Source organism: Gorilla gorilla, chromosome 22, assembly GCF_029281585.2.
Source record: "Gorilla gorilla gorilla isolate KB3781 chromosome 22, NHGRI_mGorGor1-v2.1_pri, whole genome shotgun sequence".
Taxonomy (NCBI): Eukaryota; Metazoa; Chordata; class Mammalia; order Primates; family Hominidae; genus Gorilla; species Gorilla gorilla.
Window position 1 is genome coordinate 48,049,254 of NC_073246.2, and position 24,386 is coordinate 48,073,639.

At 59.0% G+C, this 24,386-nt stretch overlaps 1 protein-coding gene across 4 annotated transcripts; it reads right to left on the reverse strand.

Moving 5' to 3' along the window:
• Positions 1-1,890: 1,890 nt before the first annotated feature.
• FTCD (formimidoyltransferase cyclodeaminase) lies at positions 1,891-22,075 on the reverse strand. Of its 4 annotated transcripts, XR_008674744.2 has the most exons (16): positions 21,678-22,075; positions 20,356-20,539; positions 19,113-19,241; positions 18,097-18,185; positions 17,763-17,942; positions 16,629-16,766; positions 16,360-16,491; positions 12,309-12,370; positions 11,860-11,989; positions 11,384-11,545; positions 4,880-4,923; positions 4,424-4,562; positions 3,120-3,215; positions 2,866-2,954; positions 2,281-2,374; positions 1,891-2,131 (listed from the first exon to the last, which is right to left on the reverse strand). XR_008674744.2 is itself a non-coding variant. In XM_055373795.1 (15 exons), exons 1-14 carry the CDS (start codon positions 21,849-21,851, stop codon positions 2,868-2,870), a joined length of 1,746 nt encoding a protein of 581 aa, XP_055229770.1. In that variant the 5' UTR covers positions 21,852-22,075; the 3' UTR covers positions 2,155-2,374; positions 2,866-2,867. The 4 variants fall into 4 exon arrangements, 3 of the variants coding, with proteins under 3 accessions (XP_055229770.1, XP_055229771.1, XP_055229769.1); XM_055373795.1 differs by lacking the exon at positions 1,891-2,131 and having other exon boundaries at positions 2,155-2,374; XM_055373796.1 differs by lacking the exons at positions 1,891-2,131; positions 2,281-2,374 and having other exon boundaries at positions 2,659-2,934.
• Between the last annotated feature and the right edge of the window lie 2,311 nt (positions 22,076-24,386).

Sequence of the window (24,386 nt, forward strand, 5' to 3'; positions counted from 1 at the left end):
CCTGAAACTTTGTTGTCCTTTGAGAAGACTCACTCTTTTCTTCATACTCCACCACTCTGTCATCTGACCACACAGCCTGCAGCTCCAGAGGAGTACGTCAGTTATTTTCTCTTCCTCTCCTCCTTTTCCCATCCCACAAAAAAACTACGCAAATGCCACCAGGAGACGCAGAAGAGGCCCGCCTGTTTTGCTAAGCCCCTGCGCCCTGAGTGTCAGCCCTCAGATCTCTGTGCTCCAGGTGAACACCGCGGGTCCTGCAGGTGGAGGGAGGCAGAGGCCCCTGCAGGTGCACAAGCTCCGCCTACAGGAGCTGCCCGGGCCTCTGCAGGGAGAGGGCGCTCCCCTCTCTCGTGCCAGCTCCCACGTGTGCAGCCTCGGACCCTGCAGGGCAGGAACATCAGTCCCACTGGAAGGGACTTCCAGCTACCTACAGGCTCTACCCCACAGCTCCACCTGGCAATTGCCGCTCACCATTGGCCCTTCACCAATTATACCACACCAGCGTCCCTCACAAATGTCCCCTCATGGTCCCAACACCAATGTTCCCTCACAAATGTCCCCTCCCTCACAGTCCTAACATAAATGTCCCCTCCCTCACGGTCCTAACATCAGTGTCCCCTCACAAATGTCCCCTCATCATCCTAACACCAATGTCCCCTCACAAATGTCCCCTCACAAATGTCCCCTCACGGTCCCAACACCAATGTCCCCTCACAAATGTCCCCTTCATTGTCCCAACACCAATGTCCCCAGACAAATGTTCCCTCACGATCCTAACACCAATGTCCCCTCACAAATGTCCCCTCATTGTTCCAACACCAATGCTCCCTCACAAATGTCCCCTCACCATCCCAACACCAATGTCCCCTCACAAATGTCCCCTCATTGTTCCAACACCAATGCTCCCTCACAAATGTCCCCTCACCATCCCAACACCAATGTCCCCTCACAAATGTCCCCTCACAAATGTCCCCTCCCAGCCTCCCCTCCTGAGTCCCCTCCCCAGCGTTCCCTCCCCAAGTCTCCCCTCCCAGCCTCCCCGCCCCAGCGTTCCCTCCCAGCCTCCCCGCCTCCCCGCCTCCCCGCCCCAGCGTTCCCTCCCCACCTCCCCTCCCCGCCTCCCCGCCCCGCCTCCCCGCCTCCCCGCCTCCCCTCCTCCCCGCCCCGCCTCCCCGCCTCCCCGCCTCCCCTCCTCCCCGCCTCCCCTCCTCCCCTCCCCGCCTCCCCTCCTCCCCTCCCCGCCTCCCCTCCCCGCCTCCCCTCCCCGCCTCCCCTCCCCGCCTCCCCTCCCAGCGTTCCTTCCCCGCCTCCCCTCCCAGCGTTCCCCCATCTCCCCTCCCAGCCTCCCCGCCTCCCCGCCTCCCCGCCTCCCCGCCTCCCCGCCTCCCCGCCTCCCCTCCTCCCCTCCTCCCCTCCCGAGCGTTGTCTCCTCTCCCCACTCCCCAGCATTCCGTCTCCCATCCCAGCCTCCCCTCCCCGGCGTTCCCTCCCCGGCCTCCCCTCCCCGGCGTCCCCTCCCCGGCGTTCCCTCCCCGGCCTCCCCTCCCCGGCGTTCCCTCCCCGGCCTCCCCTCCCCGGCGTTCCCTCCCCGGCCTCCCCTCCCCGGCCTCCCCTCCCCGGCGTTCCCTCCCCGGCCTCCCCTCCCCGGCCTCCCCTCCCCGGCGTTCCCTCCCCGGCCTCCCCTCCCCGGCGTTCCCTCCCCGGCCTCCCCTCCCCGGCGTTCCCTCCCCGGCCTCCCCTCCCCGGCGTTCCCTCCCCGGCCTCCCCTCCCCGGCGTTCCCTCCTGGCACCCCCTCCCCGGCACCCCCTCCCAGTCTCCCCTCCCCGGCACCCCCTCCCTGTCGCCCCCTGCCGGCCGGATGTGTAGGAACCTTTCATGCTGAGTGATCATGGCCCTGTACCCACACACACCTTGGGTGTTTTTTCTCCCTGTAGGATTCTTGTCATTTGTCTTGGATGATGACATCTTTTTTCACGAACAAGTATGTTCTATTTTCAGAATGGGAAATCTCTCCAATAAGGCATTTGAGTTTTCTGCTTCCCTCAAGGACACAGTAATCTTCTTTTTAATATCCTGCAGTGCTGACTAACAAATACATTCATACGTTGTCTGTCACATGTAATAGTCCATCTGGAAGTAATTTGAGAGTATAGTGATTTGTTAAATTATTTTTTAATGGAGAACTTCTTTGGAGACAGGAGGCTGGCCGGGCAGGGAGGAAAAGTCTCCCAGGAGCCACTGGTTGAAGGGTGGATGGGAACTGAGGACAGGGCCAGTACCGTGCTCTGTGGAACTGTCCGGACCTGCCGGGAGCTGCACCTGGGAAGCGAGGCTATCCTTCCAGCGTCGAAGGTCCTGCTGTCCCTGGGGTTTCTGTCCCATGCACAGAACCAGGGCCCCTTTCCCTCAGACAACGGGCCTCACAGCCCAGGGACCTGCACTGAACCCCAGGTGCTCTGAATACCTGTGACCCTGCCCACTGTGGGCTGCACTGGGTGTCTGGGGACCCTGGCACTGAGGTCTGTCTCCTCACGCTGCGACCCCATTCCCTCCAACCCTGGCTCCCATGGGCCACTGACCATGTGTCCTGCTCCTGCCCCAAGACCCGCAGCTCAGCTCTCAGCCCTGCCCCCAAAACCACCAACACACAACACAGGTTTGGTGCCAAAACTTTACTGGAGATCGCATGGGCCTAAGGGGCCGTCTGTCCCTGCCAGCGCCTCCATTCCCAGGCGATGCCCCGCTGCCTGCCCACCTATACTCCGGGCCCCACACGAACAAGCTGTGTCCCCACCGAGGTCACAGCTCTGCCCTCTGGGGCTGGGCGAGGGAGGGGCCACAAAGCCCGGAGAGGCCTCCCGCACCATCACTCCTGCCGGGTCTCCAAGCAGTCCAGCACCAGTGCAGCCTGGGTCTTGGCTTCCTGCAGGAGGCTGGAAACACGATGGTGGATCTGATGGACACAGGGAAAGAGGGGTCTGGGAGTTCCAGTCTTCAGCCCAGCTTGCTGGGCAGCAACCTCCGACCCCCACTGCCCACGGCCAGTCGGCAATCACCCTGAGGCTGTGAATCCAGGCCCCCACGTGGGGTCCGGGCACCACACCTGCCTCCTGCTCACCTGGTCCTTAAATGCCTCGTCTGTGATGTCCCTCAGGTTGATGAGCACGTTGAAATATGCGCCAAACAGGCCCATCTCCAGGGCTTTGGCCGCCACCTGCAAGGACCCCAGGGAGCCCCTACATGGATCAAGGCTGAGCAAACTGCCGGAAGGAGGGTCTCTGCCTGAGGGGCTCCGGGACAGGCCGGACTTCGTCCTCCTCCTCACAAGGAGCCCAGCGCAGCCCCCGCTTTTGCCCCACAGAGGGGAGCCGCCACCGGGGCAACAAGCTCAGCACGGCTCCTGGTTTCTTCCACCACTGAGCTTAGAAAACGAAACTTCCTCTTATCCAAGCAGGGCTCAGCCCCACAGGAGGCCTGGGAGCAGTCACGCTGGAGGCTCTCCGCCACTCTAGGAGCCAGGACCACAGTTCTAGAGGCAAAGTCATCCCCTGGAGGGCCCCCGGAGGCAGCTTCAGGCTAACGGCCCGCCCACTGCCCAGGGCCACTTCCCAGGGACTGAGGGGACACTTCTCTGGGACCAGATGCTGAAAAGAGGTGTCTTTCCTATAAAGACCCCGAAGACCATGAGGTCTTAGGGCAGCTGCAGAAAGTGCTGAGCCCATGAGATAGACGTTCCTTCTCTGGGACCCTCTGCCCAGCCGTGGCCCCTGTCAGTGTGATGCATCTACTTCCAAGAGCTGCCTTGTGTGCTTTCTCGTGTTTTGTTGTTTTTGACCCAGGGTCTTGCTCTGTCACCAAGGCTGGAGTGCAGTGGTGTGATCACGGCTCACTGCAGCCTCCACCTCCAGTGCTCAAGCAATTCTGCCTCAGCCTCCCAAGTAGCTGGGACCACAGGCACCACCGTGCCTGGCTCATATATATCTGTTGTACAGCCAGGGTCCCACTATGTTGCCCAGGCTGGTCTCCACCTCCTCTATTCAAGTGATCCTCCCACCTCAGCCTCCCAAAGTGCTGGGACCACAGGTGTGAGCCATTGTGCCTGGGCTGATGTGGGTGTTTTCTATAACAAGACAGTGGGGGTGATACAAGGGGTCTTGGGGGAGTATACACTTATACAGTGGTCAGGGTGGGCTCTGCAGACACATTTGGGTCTCCGTCTGTGGTGCCGCCGTGAGCGAGATCTTAGAAGGTAGAGGACACCCCGGCCCTGTTGGAGGAGGCCAAAGCCCCGGGAACTGCCCGTGAAGTGAGGTCTCCCTACCTGGCTCAGCCCAGCAAACCACCACGCTCTCCAGCAACTCAGCCCCAACAGCTGCTTCCTGCTTTGCAGCAGGAGACCTGGGGTCCCCCGGGCCCCCCTACCTGGAGGTCTGATCGGCAGGCCAGGTTCCCACACCGGGCCAGTTCCTGCAGCGCCGGCCATAGCGAGGCCACCGTCTCCGCCAGCGTCAGCGGCACAGAGACTGCCCGCCTCAGCCCCTCCTGTAGGGCCGCCGTGCGCCTGGAAGGAGCAAGATGAGAGCCTGGGCACAGGGGCACACACAGGCAGGCAGTGGACACACTGCACCCCAACAGGGCTGAGCAGGCTGCAGAAGCGGGCGATGGGAAGTCATTCCCAAACACCCAGCACGCCCAGGCTGACCACGCCCCGTCATTCCCAAACACCCAGCACGCCCAGGCTGACCACGCCCCGTCATTCCCAAACACCCAGCACGCCCAGGCCAACCACGCCCCGTCACAGCACCCAGGTACCCGGGATCCTGGCCACCAACTCCCCAGACACAGAGGCCCACAGTGCGGCCGGCCCTCCAGGCTCACCTGTCCTTTTCCTCAGGTGTGTTCTTGGGCAGCCTCATTGCTTCCTGCCAGAAAGAGACAGAACCACTGGGCGAGGGACCATAGGGGGAGCAGCCATGCCCTCTGAGCTCCCACAAGGGGCCGTAGCAAGGAGCATGTCCCAGGCAGGGACCAGTTCTCTGGGAACCAAGCTTCTGTTGGGCCAGTGGTTTACAGCCCTTGGCATCAGGCCTGGTGGAGGAGCAGGGTAGGGGGGGTCAGGGGCACACAGCAGATGGTCAGAGACCCGGGGATGTGAGAAGCAGGTAGTTTCCTCAGGGCCCTTATTCTCAGCTAAAGAGCCTGAGGGCCCAGGAGGTCCCCTGAGCCCTCAGAACCTGTAGGGCAGGAGTGGCTCTGGGCCTGTGTCTCCAACACAAGCAGCTAGCTGCACCGCCCCCAAGCCTGGGCATAAGAGGCTCAGACCTGTGCAGTAGGACTAAGAGCAAACCTCAAAGCCCCTCATTTCCCTGCCCCGGTCACAGGCACCGGCCTTTCCTAGGTGCTCATGTGTGTAGCTCACGGCGTCACCGTAAGGCACTCGGCTCCTCGGACCCACCCCGTGTGGACGAGCACAGCTGGGACCACAGACCAACCTTCCAAGGACCCACTGGGAGCCCTACTCACATGGACTGTGGCCAGAGCCCCGGCCAAGGGGTGCTCAGTGGGGAATGTGCTCACTTCATCTTGGAAGATTCAGCCAAATCTCCACCAGAAAGTCATCATCAACGGCCCCCACCCTCGACCATGGATGGGAGCAATTGCTCCCTGGGCCCCGGCCAGATCTGGATCCTTTGACCGTTCCGACAGCAGTGATCGAGGAACAGAAATGCCCAGTGTCTCCCTGACTGGCTGGGGCGTCATCCGGACCAGGCCTCCTGGCTGCAGCCCCTCTCCCAGGCTGTCCTCTGCACGAGGGTCTGCAGCAGTTGCAGGCGGAGGCAGGACAGCCATCCCCAAGCTGTGACTCACGCTACAAACACTCTCTCACACCCAGGACTTGCAGTGTCCATGGTCTCCCTCGGCAGATCTTGGCCAAGGGTGTGCTTCAGGTGGCCGCATCTGTGTCCGGCTGAGGCCTGCCCGCCCGGTCAGTTTTGTTTTCTGTGATTTATCGTGAGGCTTGGTTGTGTTGGTGATGGGGAAACACAGTTTTCTATTCCATCTGGAAATTACTTATGTATTTGGTGCAAGGTACAGATATCTCCTTATGTTTTTCAAAAGTCGACCTTTGCATTGCTCAGAGGGAGCGTAAACCAACCCAGCACTCCCCGTCCACCTTCACATTGCTCAGAGGGAGCGTAAACCAATCCAGCACTCCCCGTCTGCCTTCACATTGTTCGCAGGGAGTGTAAACCAACCCAGCACTCCCCGTCCACCTTCGCATTGCTCACAGGGAATGTAAACCAACCCAGCACTCCCCGTCCACCTTCACATTGCTCACAGAGAGTATAAACAAATCCAGCACTCCCCGTCCACCTTCGCATTGCTCACAGGGAGTATAAACAAATCCAGCACTCCCCGTCCACCCTCACATTGCTCACAGGGAGTATAAATAAATCCAGCACTCCCCGTCCACCTTGGCATTGCTCACAGGGAGTGTAAACCAACCCAGCACTCCCCGTCCACCTTGGCATTGCTCACAGGGAGTGTAAACCAACGCAGCACTCCCCGTCCACCTTCGCATTGCTCACAGGGAGTGTAAACCAACGCAGCACTCCCCGTCCACCTTCACATTGCTCACAGGGAGTGTAAACCAACCCAGCACTCCCCGTCCACCTTCACATTGCTCACAGGGAGTGTAAACAAATCCAGCACTCCCCGTCCACCTTCACATTGCTCACAGAGAGCGTAAACCAATCCAGCACTCCCCGTCCACCTTCACATTGCTCACAGGGAGTGTAAACAAACCCAGCACTCCCCGTCCACCTTCACATTGCTCAGAGGGAGTGTAAACCAACCCAGCACTCCCCGTCCACCTTCGCATTGCTCACAGGGAGTGTAAACCAATCCAGCACTCCCCGTCCACCTTCACATTGCTCACAGGGAGTGTAAACAAATCCAGCACTCCCCGTCCACCTTCACATTGCTCACAGGGAGTGTAAACCAATCCAATGATTTCGACCACTGATGCCTAGCAGTCTCACCGTCCCCGCTCATGGTTCTCTAAACCACACGTCTTGTTTCTTTCCTGCCCCTTGATTACATTTTCATCTACGTACTTTTCCTACTTGTTTTTTAATTATTCACCTTATTTTAAATTTCTAAACATAAAGTTGTTCCTATGTTTTATATACATATGTTTACATTAGAGACAGGGTCTCGTTCTGTTGCCCAGGCTAGAGTGCAGTGATGCAATCACGGCTCACTGCAGCCTCAAACTCCTGGCCTCAAGCTACCCCCACTTAAGCCTCCTGAGTAGCTGGGACCACAGGCACCTGCTACCATGCCTGGGTTTTTTTTGGGGGGGGGGGTGGGTAAATACAGGGTCTTGGTGTGTGGTCTAGGCTGGTTTCAAACTCCTGAGCTCAAGGGATTTGCCCACCTTGGTTTTCCAAAGTGCTAGGATTACAGGTGTGAGCTATCATGCCTAGCCTATTTCTAATATTTACATTTAAATTCATGACTGTCTTTAAATGCCTCCCCGGGTCTAAAGTTCATCAACCCATTGAAGTCTAGAAAACATCATCTTGTTCTGGGGAGGCCATTTGAACTGTGATACAAGACCCAAAAAATACAAAGTCAGGATTGATACATTCCACGACATAAAGATTAAGAGTCATTGTCAGAAGCCCCACACGCAAAGTCCAAAGACGAACAACAAACGGGGAAAGCTGAGCCCAGAACAAGGCCTGATTCCCCTATTTAAAAAAAAGATACTAGAAGGCAGCGAAAGCCCCAAGAGAAACTAAGATAAAAGGAGTCAAAAAATATTCACCAGATAACTTCCTGGAAAAGAAGTAAAAACCACTGCTAAATGTACGGAACATAACCTCCCCGGTAATGAGAAGCGCATCCCAGAAAGCAGGGCTCTGCGAGCAGGTGTTGGGTGCCCTGGGCCCCCCCCCCGGGGAGGGGGGGTGCTTCCCACAGTGGAAAACCCAAGGGGCCAGGCTGGGAGCGGGCGGGGCTGTGTGCGAGGGGAAGGAAACGCGGAGCTCTGAGGCAGCAAGAGAGGCCAGCACTGGGCGGGCTGTGGCGAAGGCGGGGTGAATCCCCGAAGGGTCTATCTATTGTAAAAAGTAAATAAATAAAACCTGAATTTTTAAAATGACTGGAAACGGTGATCAGCGTCTACACCTCCCTGCAAACAGTGTGTCCGGAATTGGTTCCTTCTGATGTTCAGATACGTCCGGAGTTTCTTCCTTCTGGCGGGTTCGTGGTCTTGCTTGACTTCAGGAATGAAGCCGGAGACCTTCTCAGTGAGCTCTTACAGGTGGCGCGTCGGGAGTTGTTTCTTCCTTCCCCTGAGGCCGCAGACCTTCGCAGCGAGGGTTAAGCTCTTACAGGTGGCGCGTCGGGAGTTGTTTCTTCCTTCCCCTGAGGCCGCAGACCTTCGCAGCGAGGGTTAAGCTCTTACAGGTGGCGCGTCGGGAGTTGTTTCTTCCTTCCCCTGAGGCCGCAGACCTTCGCAGCGAGTGTTACAGCTCTTACAGGTGGCACTTAGCACAGTTGTTAGCTCCTCCCGGTGGGTTTGTGGTCTCGCTGACTTGAGGAGCGAAGCTACACACCTTGGCAGTGAGTGTTACAGCTCGTAAAGGTAGTGCAGGCCCAAAGAGTAAGCAGCAGCAAGATTTAGTTCCAAGAGCAAAAGAACAAAACCCCCATAGCTAGTAACGGAACCCGCCATGGTTGGCGCTGCTGGCTTCGGTGGCCAGCTTTTATGCCCTTATTTGGCCCCGCCCACATCCTGCTGATTGGTCCACTTTACAGAGTGCTGATTGGTCCATTTTACACAGTGCTGATTGGTCCGTTTTTAAAGAGTGCTGATTGGTGCGTTTACAAACCTTTAGCTAGACACAGAGCACTGACTGGTGCGTTTTTACAATACTTTAGCTAGACAGAGAAGTTCTCCAAGTTCCCACCCCATTAGCTAGACACAGTGCTGACTGGTGTGTTTACAAACCTTTAGCTAGACAGAAAAGTTCTCCAAGTCCCCACCAGACCCAGAAGCCCAGCCAGCTTCACCTCTCCACAGGACCAGAACGGGAGCCTCAGGCGACTCCCTCTGCAAATCCGGGACTGTTTATCGGAGGCCCTCATCCTGGCTCCCTCTGTGCCTGTGTGTAGATTCCACGTGCATTTGGGGCCTGCCTTCCTCACCCAGCCTTGTAGGGTAGACTTCCCAACTTAGGGCTGGGGGTCTTGTGGCCCTCCCAGAAACACAGGCGTCCCCACTGCCCTGCTACGGAGGCTGGGGCACACGTTTCTCTCTCCCTCCCTCCCACTCTGTCCCTTCCTGTCTCTCTCCCCACCTCCCTCTCTCCCCACTCCCCTCCCTCTCTCCCTACCCCCCCTCCCCATCTCCCTCTTGTGGGCGGCAAGCCAGCCAGGTGCCCAGGCAAGAGACCGAGGGCACAAGCTGTTTTAGTATAATAAAATATATAAAATAACAAGAGTTGTACTAGATATAGATCATAGATATGATTATATATAATTATTAATCATTAGTTTGTAGCAATTACTCTTTAATATTATAATAATCTTTGCTCTGCAATCATAACCTAGGAAAAACCAGGCCATACACAGATAGGAGTTGAAGTGGCACGCTAAAAAGTGACCAAAAAACGAGTGTGAGCTCTTTGTCAGGCCTAGGCAGGGCCACTAGAGGGCTCCTTGGTCTAGCGGTAAGGCCAGCGTCTGAGAAGGCGCCCGTTACCAAGCGGAGCATGGTCTACGGTAGCGTCAGTGCCAAAGAAAAGCATCCACTACTTAGCAGACCGGAAAAGCCAGTCTCCCTTTCTCCAGGGGAGTTTGAAGAAGACTCTGGTCCACCACCTCTTGTAAAGGGCCCGCCCGCAGTTATCCCGAGGCCTAATCGTCTCCCTGTGATGCTGTGCTTTAGCGCTCATGCTCCTGTTTCACTTTTATGTTCCACTCTGTACACCTGGCTCCGCCCTCTAGATAACAGTAGCAAACTTAGTAAAAGTATTAAAGTCTTTAATCTTTCTAAAAAGAGCATTAAAAAAAATGATGTAAGCTGTCCTCTCTCTCTCTGCCTCAGCTACGTAACCGGGAAGGGGCCCTTGTGTGGTGGACATGTGATTCACGTGACCTTATCAATCATTAAAGATGACTCACACTCTTTACCCTGCCTCTTTTGCTTTGTATCCAATAAATAACAGTGCAGCCAGGCATTCGGGGCCACTACCGGTCTCCGTGTCTTAGTGGTAGTGGTCTCCCAGGCCCAGCTGTCTTCTCTTCTCTTTGTCTTGTGTCTTTATTTCTATAATCTCTCATCTCTACACACAGGGAGAAAAACCCACAGACCCTGTAGGGCTGGCCCCTACACCTCTCTCCCCTCTCTCTCTCTCTCTCCCTCCCTCTCTCTCCACTCTCCCTCCCTCCCCTCTCTCCCCCCTCTCCCTCCCCTCTCTCCCCCCTCTCCCTCCCTCCCCTCTCTCCCCCCTCTCCCTCCCCTCTCTCCCCCCTCTCCCTCCCTCCCCTCTCCCCCTCTCCCTCCCTCTCTCCCCCTCTCCCTCCCTCTCTCCCCCTCTCCCTCTCCTCCCACTCCCTCCCTCCCCCCTCCCTCCCTCTCTCCGCCATCTGCCTCTCTCCCCACTCTCCCTCTCTTCTCTCTCCCCTCCCTCTCTCTCTCTTTTCTGTCCTTCCCTCCTGTCCTCTCCTGGGCTGGAACTGCTTGGGGGCATCCTGACCTTGTCACTGCCCTTTCCCAGGCTCTCTGGCCCCTGCCCTAGGCTCTAAGCACCCAGCACCCATCTGTGGGCACATCCTGCCAGCTGATGCTCATGTTCCTGTCTCGTTTGGAGGGAGGTGGGGTCACTGCCTGCCTGAGTGGGTGTTATCTGAAGATGGTGTTTCTGTCTTATGTTGTGGCTGAAACGGGTCCTCTCTGGCCTGCCTGAGAGCACTCATCACTGTGTTCCTGAGATTCTTGCAGGCCTCCTTTCCTGGAATTGCAGGCTTCTTTAGGGGCCCTGCCTTGCTCCAGGTCTGTGGGGTCCCCCAAGCCTGGGCTCCTGGCTCCCCTGCTGGGAGGGGCCTGTTCCCTTGTACCGGCTGCCATGGCCTGTGAATGTGGGGTCACCCTGGCCGAACCCTCAAACCCTGCTGGGCCCAAGCACTTGCCGGGGTGAGGGCGGTGCTGGTGGTCAAGGTCCAGACAGCGGCCAGTGGTGACGCCCTCAGGCCCCTCCTGGTCCCCAGCCCCTCCCCAGCCGGAGGCTGACCCGCTTCTCACTGGGGCCCCAGCTGGGGGTTCGCTGTTGGTGGGGCCCGGGGAGCCCTGCTGTGGCCGCCACTCACCAGGTAGGCGGCGAAGGCCTCGGCGTCGGCATCCACCAGCGTGATTAGCTTGGCCGAAGCCTCGCGGAAGGGCGGGATCAGGCGCCGCATCGTCGCGTCCAGGGACTGGAATTGGCGCCGCCCGTAGGTCATGAGGCCCACCATGGAGCCCAGCGCCGCACCCTGTGAGAGGGGTGGATGTGGGGGTCGCAGGGACCCCAGACGGCCCGGGACCGCCCCCAGGAACAGCGAGGGGCCCGGGTGATCCCTGCGGGGGTCCCGCCCCTGAGGGTCCTACCCGTGTGGCCCCCACGTCTCCACCCAGGGCGGCCCCACCGCGCCCTCCCACCCCCGCACTCTACACCCCCCGCGCCCTCCCCCCAACAGCGCCCTCCCCCCAACAACAGCGCCCTCCCCCCAACAACAGCGCCCTCCCCCCAACAACAGCGCCCTCCCCCCAACAACAGCGCCTCCCCTGCCCCTCTCCCCGCGCTCACCATGGCCGCAGCGGCCGCCGCCACCGAGCCGCCCCCGGGGGCCGCAGAGCGGGCACCCACCTCCCCCACGAAGGCGCGCAGGGACTTGCTGCCCAGGCCTCGCTCAGGCCCGCGCTCAGGGACCAGGTACCTGCAGGGTGGGCGCGGCTCAGCGGGTCTGGCCGGGGTTGGTGGGGGGGAGCGCAGTCCTCCCGGGGCGGCCCCAGGCCCCACGCCCGTCTGCACCCACAGGGAGGTGACCACTCGGGTGAGAACCTGCGGGGACCCGGCCGGGGTCTCTGTGCCCCCCTCACCCCCCAGACCCCCGCTTGGCGCAGGCCGAGTAGGCGCCCAAAGGGAGGCGCTGGGGGGACTCAGCCGGGTCTCCACGCAAGGACCCCAGCGCCCCGCAAGGCCCGAGAGGCAGAGCCCGGGAGGGGTGAGAAGAGGGCGGGAGGGCAGAGGCTCACTCGATGATCCGCTCCTTAGGGCTGAAGGGGCACAGGGAGTCCAGGCCCAGCCGGCTCACCACCTGGAAAAGGGGCTTGGAGTGGAAACGGCCTCGGCGCGTCTCCACCACCAGGAAAGCCTCGGAACCCGCGGGTCCCACCCTTGCGGCAGCCGCCCCCTGCCCCGAGCACACAGGTGCTTTTGCGGGGAGCAGGGCAGGGGTGTGGCTGGCACCCCCCACCTCTGCCCCGCCGGGAGCCCTGTGGGCCCCGCCCCAGCAGGCACCCCGTACAGGCTTCTGGAAACAGCCATCACCCTGAGTTGCCCTTGGGGAAACCGAGGCCCAGAGAAAGGAGTTGCCCCCTGGGGACCCCTCAGCAAACTGCTGCTCATCCTTCGCCGCCCCCCAGCACCACTGCCCCATCGCTGACGGGCGGGAAAGATTTTAATTCGCCAAGTCTTCACATCTAACAAGTCCTCAAAAGCTGAGGAACAGCCCCAAGTCACCCACACATAAACTTGTGTGCCACAAAAGTGAGTTTTACCTAAATTCAAAATAAAGTTGTGACAGTCCCATTTAAGATTAGAATTCATTCTGCGAAACCCATTCAGAACACGTTGGCTATGCGACCCCCACCCCACCCCACAAAGACGGACAGCAGCCGGGCGGGGTGGAGAGTGCCTCCCCGTGGCCATAGAACCAGCAAGCCACAAGGCAAAGCCTCCTTCCGCAGAAAACCCCAGGCAGATGCCGGCGTTTTAAAGGCCTGGCTAAGCTAGCAGACAGGACATCATTCGAAACCAGACACGACCAGAAAGACAAGTCCGGAAAGGCCTGCCAGCCTGGAGCTGGGTCTGCCCTGGGGGCAACTGCCCCTCTCTGGCAGCCCCTGATGAGTGGGGGAGGTCTGGGGCCTTCAGAGTGGGGTCCGACTGGAGACCTCTGGAAGGTGACACCCCCAAGGATGAATTAGAAACAGCCACCCGCCAGAGGAAACAGTTGAGGTACTTCCCAGTCCCTGCCTTCCCTTTGGGTGAAGCAGGAAAAAAAAAAAAAAAAATCTCCTGGGAATTCCTAATCACAAGCCACCCTGACAGGGCTGCAGGCCTCACCCGACACCAAATTCACTCTTGTGTGGTTCCAGAACTCCAAGCCAAAAACTCAGCTTCAGGGGGTCCTGTAAGGCAGTGTCCACAAGCGCCAGCACAAACCCTCCTTGGAGGAGAAAACTTTGAACCCAGATGTCCAAGAATTACCATAGATAAAATTCCAAAGAGCATGCACTGGCAATCAAAAATCACACAACACAAAGCAAAGCAGCCTCACCACAAGGAGGCAGCATGCAGCCACGGGCACAGCCAGACCTGTGCAGGCCGCAGGCACGGGGCCCTTCAGGTAAAGAAGACAAAACCCAAGCCAGTCACGGTGGCTCACGCCTGTAATCCCAGTGCTTTGGGAGGCTGAGGCGGATGGATCACAAGGTCAGGAGTTCAAGACCAGCCTGGCCAAGATGGTGAAACCCCGTCTCTACTAAAAAAAAAAAAAAAAAATACAAAAATTAGCCAGGTGCGGTGGCACAAGCCTGTAACCCCAGTTACTCGAGAGGCTGAGGCAGAGAACTGCTTCAACCTGGGAGGTGGAGGTTGCAGTGAGCCGAGATCGCACCACTGCACTCCGGCCTGGGTGACAAAGCGAGACTCCATCTCAAAAAAAAAAAAAGAAGAAGAAGAAGAAGACAAAACGCCACACTGGAAAGCAGACGGGGCCTCACACATAAGAAGACAAGGAAATGTGGAGAAGCGACAGCTGCTGCTTAGACAGAAAGGATGACGTTGGAATGCTGTCACTGGCTCCTAAAACTCTGGAATTTCAGTAATAAACAGGTATTTACTTACTCAATACTTTAAACACCTTGAAGTACTCCCCACAACATATTAATTGCAAAAGGAAAAATAGTAACATTGCAGTGAAGGGCCCAGGAGGAAGGGGGTCGCCTTGGCAAGTGACGGGTCCACGTCGGCACCCTGAGAAAATGAGCATCGTGGGGAGTTGGCGTCTCTGAGGAGGACACAACACCATCTATGCTTTTCCTGCCAAAAATGCGTAACTGGCTGGGCGTGGTGGTGCACACCTGTCGTCCCAACACTTTTGGGAGGCTGACGTCAGTGGATTGCTTGAGTCCAGGAGTTTGAGACCAGCCTGGGCAATAGAGCAAAACCCCATCTGCACAAAACTAGCCAGGACTACATAGTGGTCCTTGCCTGTAATCCCAGCACTTTGGGAGGCTGAGGTGGGAAGATCACCTGAGCCCTGGAGTTTGGGGCTGCAGCGAGCTGTGATTGTGCCACTGCACTCCAGCCTGGGTGACAGAGCAAGACCCTGTCTCAAAAGAAGTAATAAATTAAATTAAAATAAAAATGCACAACTACATCTGGCCACAAGCAACATCAGACTAGTCCCCACTGAGGCACTTTTAAAAGTCTGTCCTTTGAAACTATGTCAAGGTCAATGAAGGACAAGGAAGACAGGAACAGTTGGAAGAAAGGAGAAAAGGTTGGCTCAGTGCTCTGTGTTACGTGAACTGGATCACGGATTGGAGGAGAAATCGCTATGATGGGAATCACTGGGACACTGAAGCAATTTGATTATGGCCTGAGGATTATTAGATACTAGGATTGTATCAGTGTTGAATTTCCTGATTTTGATAATTACACTGTGGTTATGTAAGAGAATGTCCCTGTTCTTAAGAAACACAGCCTTAATAAATTAGGGGTAAAAGAGCACAATGTCTTCAATCCAACTTTTAAATAGTCCAGAAAAAAATATAATATGATTATACACAAATAAATGGGGCAAAATGCAAGCACTTGGAAAATATGGGTGGAAGGCAGGAGTGGAGGGCCACCTGTATCTTCTCTGTAAGAAATTATACAAAATGTAAAGTCACAAAAAATTTTGTTAACAGCCAGGAATACAACAGACGAGGCCACAAACGCACCAATGATTGAGGCTGGGTTTTGGAAAACCGCTGTGAATCCAGAGGAAAGGAGCGGCAGAGAAAGTAAAGACGGAGGCAGAGAAGACATCAAAGCTGCTGCAGCATCAGGGGGTCCTACAGCTAGAGAACTAAATAACTGGGTCAGCGATCTAATAGAAGAAAATATGCCTGAGACTAAACAAGGACGGAATCCACAAGTCCCAAGAGCTAAATAAGTAAAAACACAAACAGACAAAACGTCCCCAAAAAATCCAGTTAAGTGGATTGTGCTTATTGCGAAAAACACACCTAAAACAAAGTGACCTTGAGTGAAAGGACAGACCAAGGCGGACAGCGCCTCTGCGGTGACCTCGAGTCAAAGGACAGACCAAGGTGGACAGCACCTCTGCAGTCATCTCGAGTGAAAGGACAGACCAAGGCGGACAGCGCCTCTGCAGTCATCTCGAGTGAAAGGACAGACCAAGGCGGACAGCACCTCTGCGGTGACCTCGAGTCAAAGGACAGACCAAGGTGGACAGCGCCTCTGCAGTCATCTCGAGTGAAAGGACAGACCAAGGTGGACAGCGGCTCTGCAGACGCTGCCACACCCCAGCAGGACCTGAGGCCCCAGTGGAACCCAGACTCCAGAAGCCTTGAGGCCCAGGTGTCCACAAGACAAAAGGAATCACTTTCTGAAGGAGCCGCTCCGTGGATGGGGATCTAAGTCCCATAGCTGAAGGCACACACATCCATAAGCTGCCAGTTCCAGGGGTGCAGGACGCCCCGACGGAGGTGGTGAGAGGAGGCACAGGCCCCTCCACGGGAGCATGGCCGGCCCAGGAGGCAAGACCCAGCAGAAAGGGGGGGGTGTCCTCTCCGTGGAATTTGCACAGCTGAGCATATCATAGGTCACAAAAAAACCTCAATAAGGTGTCCAAAATAAAAAGTGAAATCTCATCTTCTGAACACAAGTCAATAAAATGAAGGGGGAGGAGGGGGAGGGAAGCTGCACCCCAGGGCTGTGAGCTCCGCCACCGCCTCCCCACCCTCCCCGCACGCCCCTGTCCGACCCTTCCTCGGCAGCCTGGCCCACCAGCCTGATCCGCTGCTCCTCCTCCAGGATGAAGAGGTTCTCCTTCTCGCAGTAGAAGGCGGCCGCATCCAGCAGAGCCTTCAGGGGCACCAGGCCCACCAGCTGTGAGCCCACCACTGGGAGGCTCAGCTCCTGCCGAGGCACAGGCAGTGTCACCCCCTGGGGGCTGGCTGGAGAATGGCCCTGGCTGGAGGATGTGGGGCCCCCGCCCTGCCCACGGGACAGATCTGCACGCCCCTCACAGCAGCAGCGGCTGCTCCCGGCCTCACCTGTGCTTCTCGGCAGGTCTCCTCGTAGACCGTGTGCAGTGCCGTGACCTCAAAGTCCAGAAGATTGGTGGACACCTGAGCCAGGTTCTTCTCATCCAGGTACCAGCCAATGCCCTGAACCTTCTTCAGACGTCCTGGCTGCAAAGGAAGAGCGTTCCCCAGCCTGGGCTAGGAAGCGCATCCTGCCTGGCCCTGCCAGTCTCTCCTGGCACTTGCATTTCCCAGCTGGACAGGGAGGAGCCTGTGCCTGGGTGGGTGCTGTGGTTCTCCTCCGTCCCTCACTGAGCTGGCCGGGGAGGGCCAGAGAAACTTCGCTTGCCACAGGGAAATGGAGGCCCCAAGGGTCAGACGCCGGAGGCCCACCCCGGCAGGCCCCCACCCAGCCTAGGCCCTGCCTTCCAGCCACGCTGTGTCCTAGATGTTGGGGGAATGCTGCGGGGTGGGGCCCCAGGCACCCCCATGCCGTTCTCCCATCCCATCTGCTCCCCTGACACATCCCTTCAGCCCCGCACTTGTCGGGGTGACTGAGTCCACATGGGGGGACTCTGACCTCTGCCCTTGGCCGGGGCCTAAAGCAGGACTTAGAGGTCCCAGGACCTTGGCTGTTTGTGGGACCGGGGTCTCTTGAGTGGGGAACAGATGGGCAGGTGGTCCCCCCGCCTTTCTCCGGGTATCTACACCATCTGCACAGGAGTGACGCTCAGACCGGGTGACCACTGCTGTGCAGACGTGGAGGGAAAGGCCTGGGGGCACCTGAAGGTTTGTAGGGGTGTCGGGGCTCCCAAGGCATCTGGAGGGATATGGGGGGCCCCTGAGGGCACCTGGGACTCCGGAAGTCGCTGTTTCCCAGCAGTATGGAAATGCTGCCACATGTTAACAAAGGGAAGTCCTGCCTCGTCCGTGGAAAATCCCCAGGAGGCCAGAGCTCCCCAGCTTCACTCCGCCCCTGACCTGCCGACCTGCGCGGTCCCCGCACGGTGTGGACGCGGAGGCTGGGCCAGTCTGCAGGTGGGAGGCCGAACCCTGTCCGGCCGGTGCCCCATCCACCACCGACCTCCCCGCCTGAGGCTCTCAGCATCTAACCCTTTCCCGAGGGGCTGGGTGGGGCTCCATGGGGTCAGCGAACGGGGTCACCTGGTCCTTCCCGCGGCCCTGCTCCCGCAGGTTGAGTGCGATGCGGTGGGCTTGCTCCTTTGTGCCGAGCAGGTTGATGTTAAAAGCAATGAGGAACTTCCTCGCCCCCGTGGCCGTGGCCCCCCAACTGGGGACAAAGGAGCTGGGCCCAAAGTCGGGCGCCCAGTCGGCCTGCTGGAGCTGTAAGCAAGTTTGCTCTGGGGTGAGACATCCCCCACGGGAGGGAGCAGCCCCCCGGGGTCCCGGGAAGGAGGGGCCCAGCCCAGCCACCCCAGCCAGGACAAAGGGGCAGGTCCACCTCCTTCCCAGGCCCGACCGCCCGGGGTTGGGGCACCTTCTTAGGGAGGGCCTCGTACTCCCCAGCCCGGATGGCTGGCAGGGTCCGGCGACTGTCCATCCTGGCCGCCTCGCCGTACAGGTAAACTGCAGGAGAGCCCGGCGGTCAGGCCTGGACAGGCAGGGGGTCCAGGACTCAGTTCCTGGAGGACCCAGGTGGAGGGGCTCCCTCCAGCCTAACCCAGGAATGGGCCCCTACTGCACCCTCTCCCGGGGAGTGCCCGTTCTCCGCCTTGGATGGATGCGGGTGGTCCCAGTGGACCCTCAGTGTGGGCCAGCAACCCCGCCCACCCCCTCCTCAGAGGGCCCTGAAAAGGCGAATTGCAGGGTTCGGATGGAACATGTGGGACGTGCTAACGGCAGGACGTTCATGCTTCTGTTTTCTTTGTATGATAAACAGAACCGCAAGCAACCACATAAATATAACGACAGAGAAAAGGAAAAACTCGTGAACCCGCACACCACTGTGACTGTGACGTGGGCCCTGCGTCGGTATTTCCTTCAGGGGGGACTGGCGTGACCGTGACGGGGGTTACGTGTGCCCTGCATGCCGGCGTGACCGTGACGGGGGTTACGTGTGCCCTGCACGCTGGCGTGACTGTGACCTACGTCCCTGCCTCGGGATTTCTTTCCGGGAGCGCTGGGTTGGTGCAGCCTAGGGGTGGGTATGCACTTTGTCCCGTTTGTCTCTGTTTGTTTCATATCATTTTCTTGATTTACTTAATTTCCCAAAGTGAAATTATTCTGCTCTAGAAGGCGTGGACTTTAAGGCTCTTGGTTTGCCTGTGCAGCTGCTCTGCGGTGTAGTCTGAGGAGGCCCCGGGCCTGCACGGCCGCAGGCGAGGCTGCGTTTATTTCGGTATTGAGGGAGCTGCGCTTCTGCGTGTTGGCTTTTTGGAACACTCTGCCCTTGCAAGAGCAGTCAAGGGCAGGGAACTGCGGGATACAGAAGGAGCCAATAACCCACACCGATGAGACGGGAGCGGAGCGAGGGGGGCAGGGGGGCACGCTCACCTGGCACGTCCAGCTCCTCTGCCAGCCTCTGGCCAAAGGCCCGGGCGCAGAGCACACACTCGTCCATGCTGACGCCCCTCACGGGGATGAAGGGGCAGACGTCTAGGGCCCCCATGCGGGGGTGCTCTCCTGTGGAGAGATGGCGAGGCCGGGCAGGAGGCCAGGCGTGGGAGCGGGTGGGAGCTCCACGGGGTTCTCGGACTCTCTGTCCTCTCCGGCCTGGGCAGCCCCCAGTCCACACACCCAGCGAGCTGCTCACACTGACCCACAGGGAGGAGGCCGGCCCTGGGCGCTCCCAGCCCTGCCCCAGCGGCAGCACCAGCCCTCCCGGGACAACAGAAGTTCCCACACCGTCCTCCCAGCCAGTGTGGGGGAGGTCATTCAGCCCAGGAGCAGCAGCACCCGAGCGGGTGGTCTGGCATCTCTGGGATAAACCTGTCCCTCTCCTAACACTCACAAAAATAACTTTCCAAGGGGTGCAAAGCTCAGCTCTCAGGCAGCCCTGGCCAGGCCAAGAGGGGGCGCTTGAGGCTGGGTTCCGGCCACCCCAACCCCCTCCCCTGAAGCCGAGAATCCACACTGCGTTTCCAGAGCATTCTTCTCACTAGCTGAGTCCCTCGCTGTGGCTACACCAAGCCGTGGGTCGGCGCCCACCCCAGGGGACGCCAGCCTCCCCCGCCTTTGCCGCCACCGCCCAGGGCTGGTCACTTAAGAGATAAGCTTCTCATCCGTCCACCCCTCGGGATCACTGTGAATCCCTGGCCTCTCATGAACGGCCCACAGCCCAGCCCCTGGCCAGCGCCTGTGTGTCCACACACCTTTGGCCCTGCCCGCCCACCGAGGTGTTTGGCTTGTGGACTGTTGACAGGTCAGCTTCCGGGCAGCCCTTCCCCCACCAGTGCCTGCTCCAAGACTAGCTCTCAGCCCCCTTGACGTGTGGGCAGGTGGACGGGGCCCACAAACCTTCCCTGGCGTGGCCCCCTCCCCCCACCCAGCCGTGAAGGTGGCCCGGTGCTGTGGGAGCGTGGCGACCTGGGGGTCCCCCAGAGCACAGCCCTGCAGGCAGGCTGGGGGCCATGACCCCCACACTTCAGGGTCCTCCTAGGAGAGCCAGAGCCAGCCCCACTGGACCCCACGTTCCAAGCCTGGGCCCTGGGCCTACCCCCTCTCCCAGGACACCAGGACAGGGCTCGGCCCTGACATTCTGAGACACGGCGGCCACAGGAGAGCCCAGAGACCTCACCTTGGTGCCTGCTCATGTCGATAAGTCGGGAAGCTACCCGGGCAGCGTTGAGGGCCCCCTCCACCACGCACTCTGGCGGCCCCACGAAGGTGTACACGGTGCGGTTGGTGGAAGGGCCTGCGTCCACATCCAGCAGCACGCAGCCCAGGGTCTGTGTGATGGCTCCAGAGATGGCGTCGATCACCTGGGACACAGGCCCGGCCCCCACACCTCAGTCTCCCCGTTTGAAATAAGGAAAAGGAGCTTGGAGGTGGCTGCACCCCGAGACACAAATGGGGGCTGAGGAGGCGGGCCAAGCCTTTGGGGGCTCTCCGACAAGCTGAGCTCCCACCGAAAGTGCCCGCACACAGCGGCCTCCCGGGAACCCTCACAGCAGCCACAGTCACTCCAGCCCAAGCATGGTCCCCACAAGGGGCTGCAGGTAGTGCCTCCAGGAGAGACTCACGGGCTCTGCTCCGACAGACAGATGCCAGAGACGTGGCTGGGGATCCAAGAAGGTGACCACAGGCGCAGGTCACAGAGGGGCCAGGACCCCCACCCCCGAGCAGGGGAGGGAGAGATCACCAGCATGGGGGAGGGGCCTGAAGGTCCTAGAACCTTCCGGGTGGCAGGACTGCTGGGAGCAGGGGCTCAGCCCCAAATCTTGCCCTGTCCCAGGGCCTTGGTGCTGGCTGGAATCCCGGTATAACGAGGCCTCCCTGCATCCCTGCAGGTGACCCCTGTGGCCTGGTGCTGCCCTCTGGGAGGCCTTCCAGGTGGCCCTTAGTGCCTGCGTTTGTTCCCGGAGGAGCCTGGACCTCAGGGCTGTGGACGGCGAGAGGCCGGACCTGGGGGCCTGCTGCCCCCTCTGTGCCTACTTCGTTTTGGGTCCAGTGAGGATGGTGGCTGCAGGGTGGGGGCTCAGCAAGCTAACTGCAGTGGAGATGGAGTGGCGGCGGTGGGGACCATGCTGGGCAACCTCGTGTGACCTCACGCAGCCCTTTCAGTCAGTGGCAGGAGCCCCATTTTCAGGGGGGAGCACCAAGGCCCTTTGAGGCCCAGAGATCTGCCCAACCCCCCACCGAAAGCACCCGAAAGGCCCCTGAAGCCACAGCCAAGCCTCAGCCCCCACAAGCACCAGTCGTGTTCCACCCACCCCTGGGTCAGGCACTCCTCAGGCCCCTGAGCCACAGGATGTCCTTGGGGCCCACGGGCAGCGGCTCTGCCCATCCTGGGAAGACAACCCGGGACACCAAGCCCACCACCTCCTCCATGGCCTGGGCCTTAGCCACTCAAGCTGCCCCATCAGCCCTGGATGCTTGACCAGCTCCTTGGGGCCTCACCTCCTGGTTCTTCCCCTCCGAAAAGTTGGGGACGCATTCCACCAGCTGGGACATGGCCAGCACCTTGATCCGGATGCTCCTCTCTGGGCAGATGGAAGGACAGGGCCAGTGCTCCGCAGCCGCCGCCAGGGCCTTTATACGCTCACCGGCAGCACCTCCCCACCGGCTTCTCATTAACCAGCAAGGCACAAGGAGCACTGGGGCCACGGTCCCTGTGCAGCAGCGGAGTGGGGCGCTGCAGAGCTACCCCGCGTGCTGTTGACCCAGAGGGGATGGCTCCACTCAGTCAGAGTGTGGGTTCCCGGAAAAGAAGCACATGCCGAGGCGAAGGGGCGTGTGCTGAGGACCCCCAGGAGCATCAGGCCAGCCTGGCTGGAATCCTGTCCTGACGAGGCCTCCCTGTGCCCCTGCGGGTGACCCTCGTGACCCTGTGCTGCCTTCTGGGAGGACTTCCAGGCAGCCCGTGGGGCCTGCGTTTGTTCCTGGAGGAGCCTGGACCCCTGGGGCTGTGGAGGGCAAGAGGCCAGCATGAGGCCCTGGCTCGCAGCACCCAACTGAGGTCAGCTCAGCTCAGACAGGAGAGTGCAGGGGAGCACGTGTGTGAGAGTTAGGATACACATGAGCGTGGGGCAGGGGAGCACGCGTGTGAGAGTGAGTGAGGATACACGTGAGGGCAGGGCAGGGGAACACATGTGAGAGTGCAGATACACGTGAGCACAGGGCAGGGGAGCACATGTGTGAGAGTTAGCGTGGATACATGTGAGCACAGGACAGGGGAACACGTGTGAGAGTGAGCGAGGATACATGTGAGTGTGGGGTAGGGGAGCACGCGTGTGAGAGTGCAGGTACACGTGAGCATGGGGCAGGGGAAGCAAACGTGAGAGTGAGTGCAGATACATGTGAGCACAGGGCAGGGGAACACATGTGAGAGTGCAGATACACGTGAGCATGGGGCAGGGGAAGCAAACGTGAGAGTGAGTGCAGATACATGTGAGCACAGGACAGGGGAACACGTGTGAGAGTGAGCGAGGATACATGTGAGTGTGGGGTAGGGGAGCACGCGTGTGAGAGTGCAGGTACACGTGAGCATGGGGCAGGGGAAGCAAACGTGAGAGTGAGTGCAGATACATGTGAGCGCAGGGCAGGGGAACACGCGTGTGAGAGTGCAGATAGACACGAGACGGGCATGTGTGATATGGGGGAAGGCAGGTGAGACCCCAGGTCTCCCCAGCTGCTGCTCCCCTGACTAGAGGCTCCCCACAAAGTCAGCAGCACCAGGGCCGTGCTCAGAAGGGAGAACTCCTGTCTCCACGTTCAGCCGCTGCCCACTTGCAGTGCTTTTATCATTTTCTCTTTTTTTTTTTTTTTTTGAGACAAAGTCTCACTCTGTCACCCAGGCTGGAGTGCAGCAGCACAATCATGGCTTCCTGCAGCCTTGGCCCCCGGGCTCAAGAGATCCTTTCACCTTAGCCTCCTGAGCAGCTGGGCCACAGGCACACACCACTACACTGGCTGACTTTTCCATTTTTGGTAGACATGGTGATATGGTTTGGCTGTGTCCCCACCTAAATCTCATCATCAGTTGTAGCTCCCATAGTCCCCACGTCATGGGAGGGAGCCGGTGGGAGGTCACTGAATCACGGGGGCGGCTTTTTCCGGTGCTGTTTTTGTGATAGTGAATGGTCTCACGAGATCCGATGGTTTTATAAAGGGCAGTTCCCCTGCACACGCCCTCTTGTAAGACGTGACTTTGCTCCTCTTTCACCTTCCACCATGATTGTGGAACTGTTGAGTCCATCAAACCGCTTTTTCTTTAAAAGTTACCCAGTCTTGTGTATGCCTTTATCAGACAAATACACATGAGGTCTCACCACGTTGCCCAGGCTGGTCTCAAACTCCTGGGCTCAAGCGATCCTCCTGCCTCGGCCTCCCAAAGTGCTGAAATTACAAGTGTGAGCCACTGAGCCCAGCCCCACTTGAAGTTCTTTTTTTTTTTTTTTTTTGAGACAGAGTCTCGCTCTGTCACCCAGGCTGGAGTGCAGTGGCGCGATCTCGGCTCACTGCAAGCTCTGCCTCCCGGGTTCGCGCCATTCTCCTGCCTCAGCCTCCCGAGTAGCTGGGACTACAGGCGCCCGCCACCACACCCAGCTAATTTTTTGTATTTTTAGTAGAGATGGGGTTTCACCATGTTGGCCAGGATGGTCTCGATCTCTTGACCTCATGATCCACCCGCCTCGGTCTCCCAAAGTGCTGGGATTACAGGCGTGAGCCACCCACTTGAAGTTCTTAATGGAACCCCAGCCATGCGGGCCTTAGGGACCCCACCTCCGTGGCTACTCAGGGTGACTTGGATGAGACAGGAGCCAGGTAAGCCCAGAAACCTTCAGAGGCTGGGAGCACACAGAGTTCCCCAGCCAGGGCTCCATGTCTGGAGGCTGGGAGGGGAGGATGGGGTCAGGACTCTGTGGAGGCTGGGAGGGGAGGATGGGGTCAGGAATCTGTGTCTGGAGACCAGGAGGGGAGGATGGGGTCAGAGCTCTGTGGAGGCTCAAGGGGAGGATGGAGTCAGGGATCCATGTCTGGAGGCCAGGAGGGGAGGATGGGGTCAGGGATCCATGTCTGGAGGCCAGGAGGGGAGGATGGGGTCAGAGCTCTGTGGAGGCTCAAGGGGAGGATGGAGTCAGGGATCCATGTCTGGAGGCCAGGAGG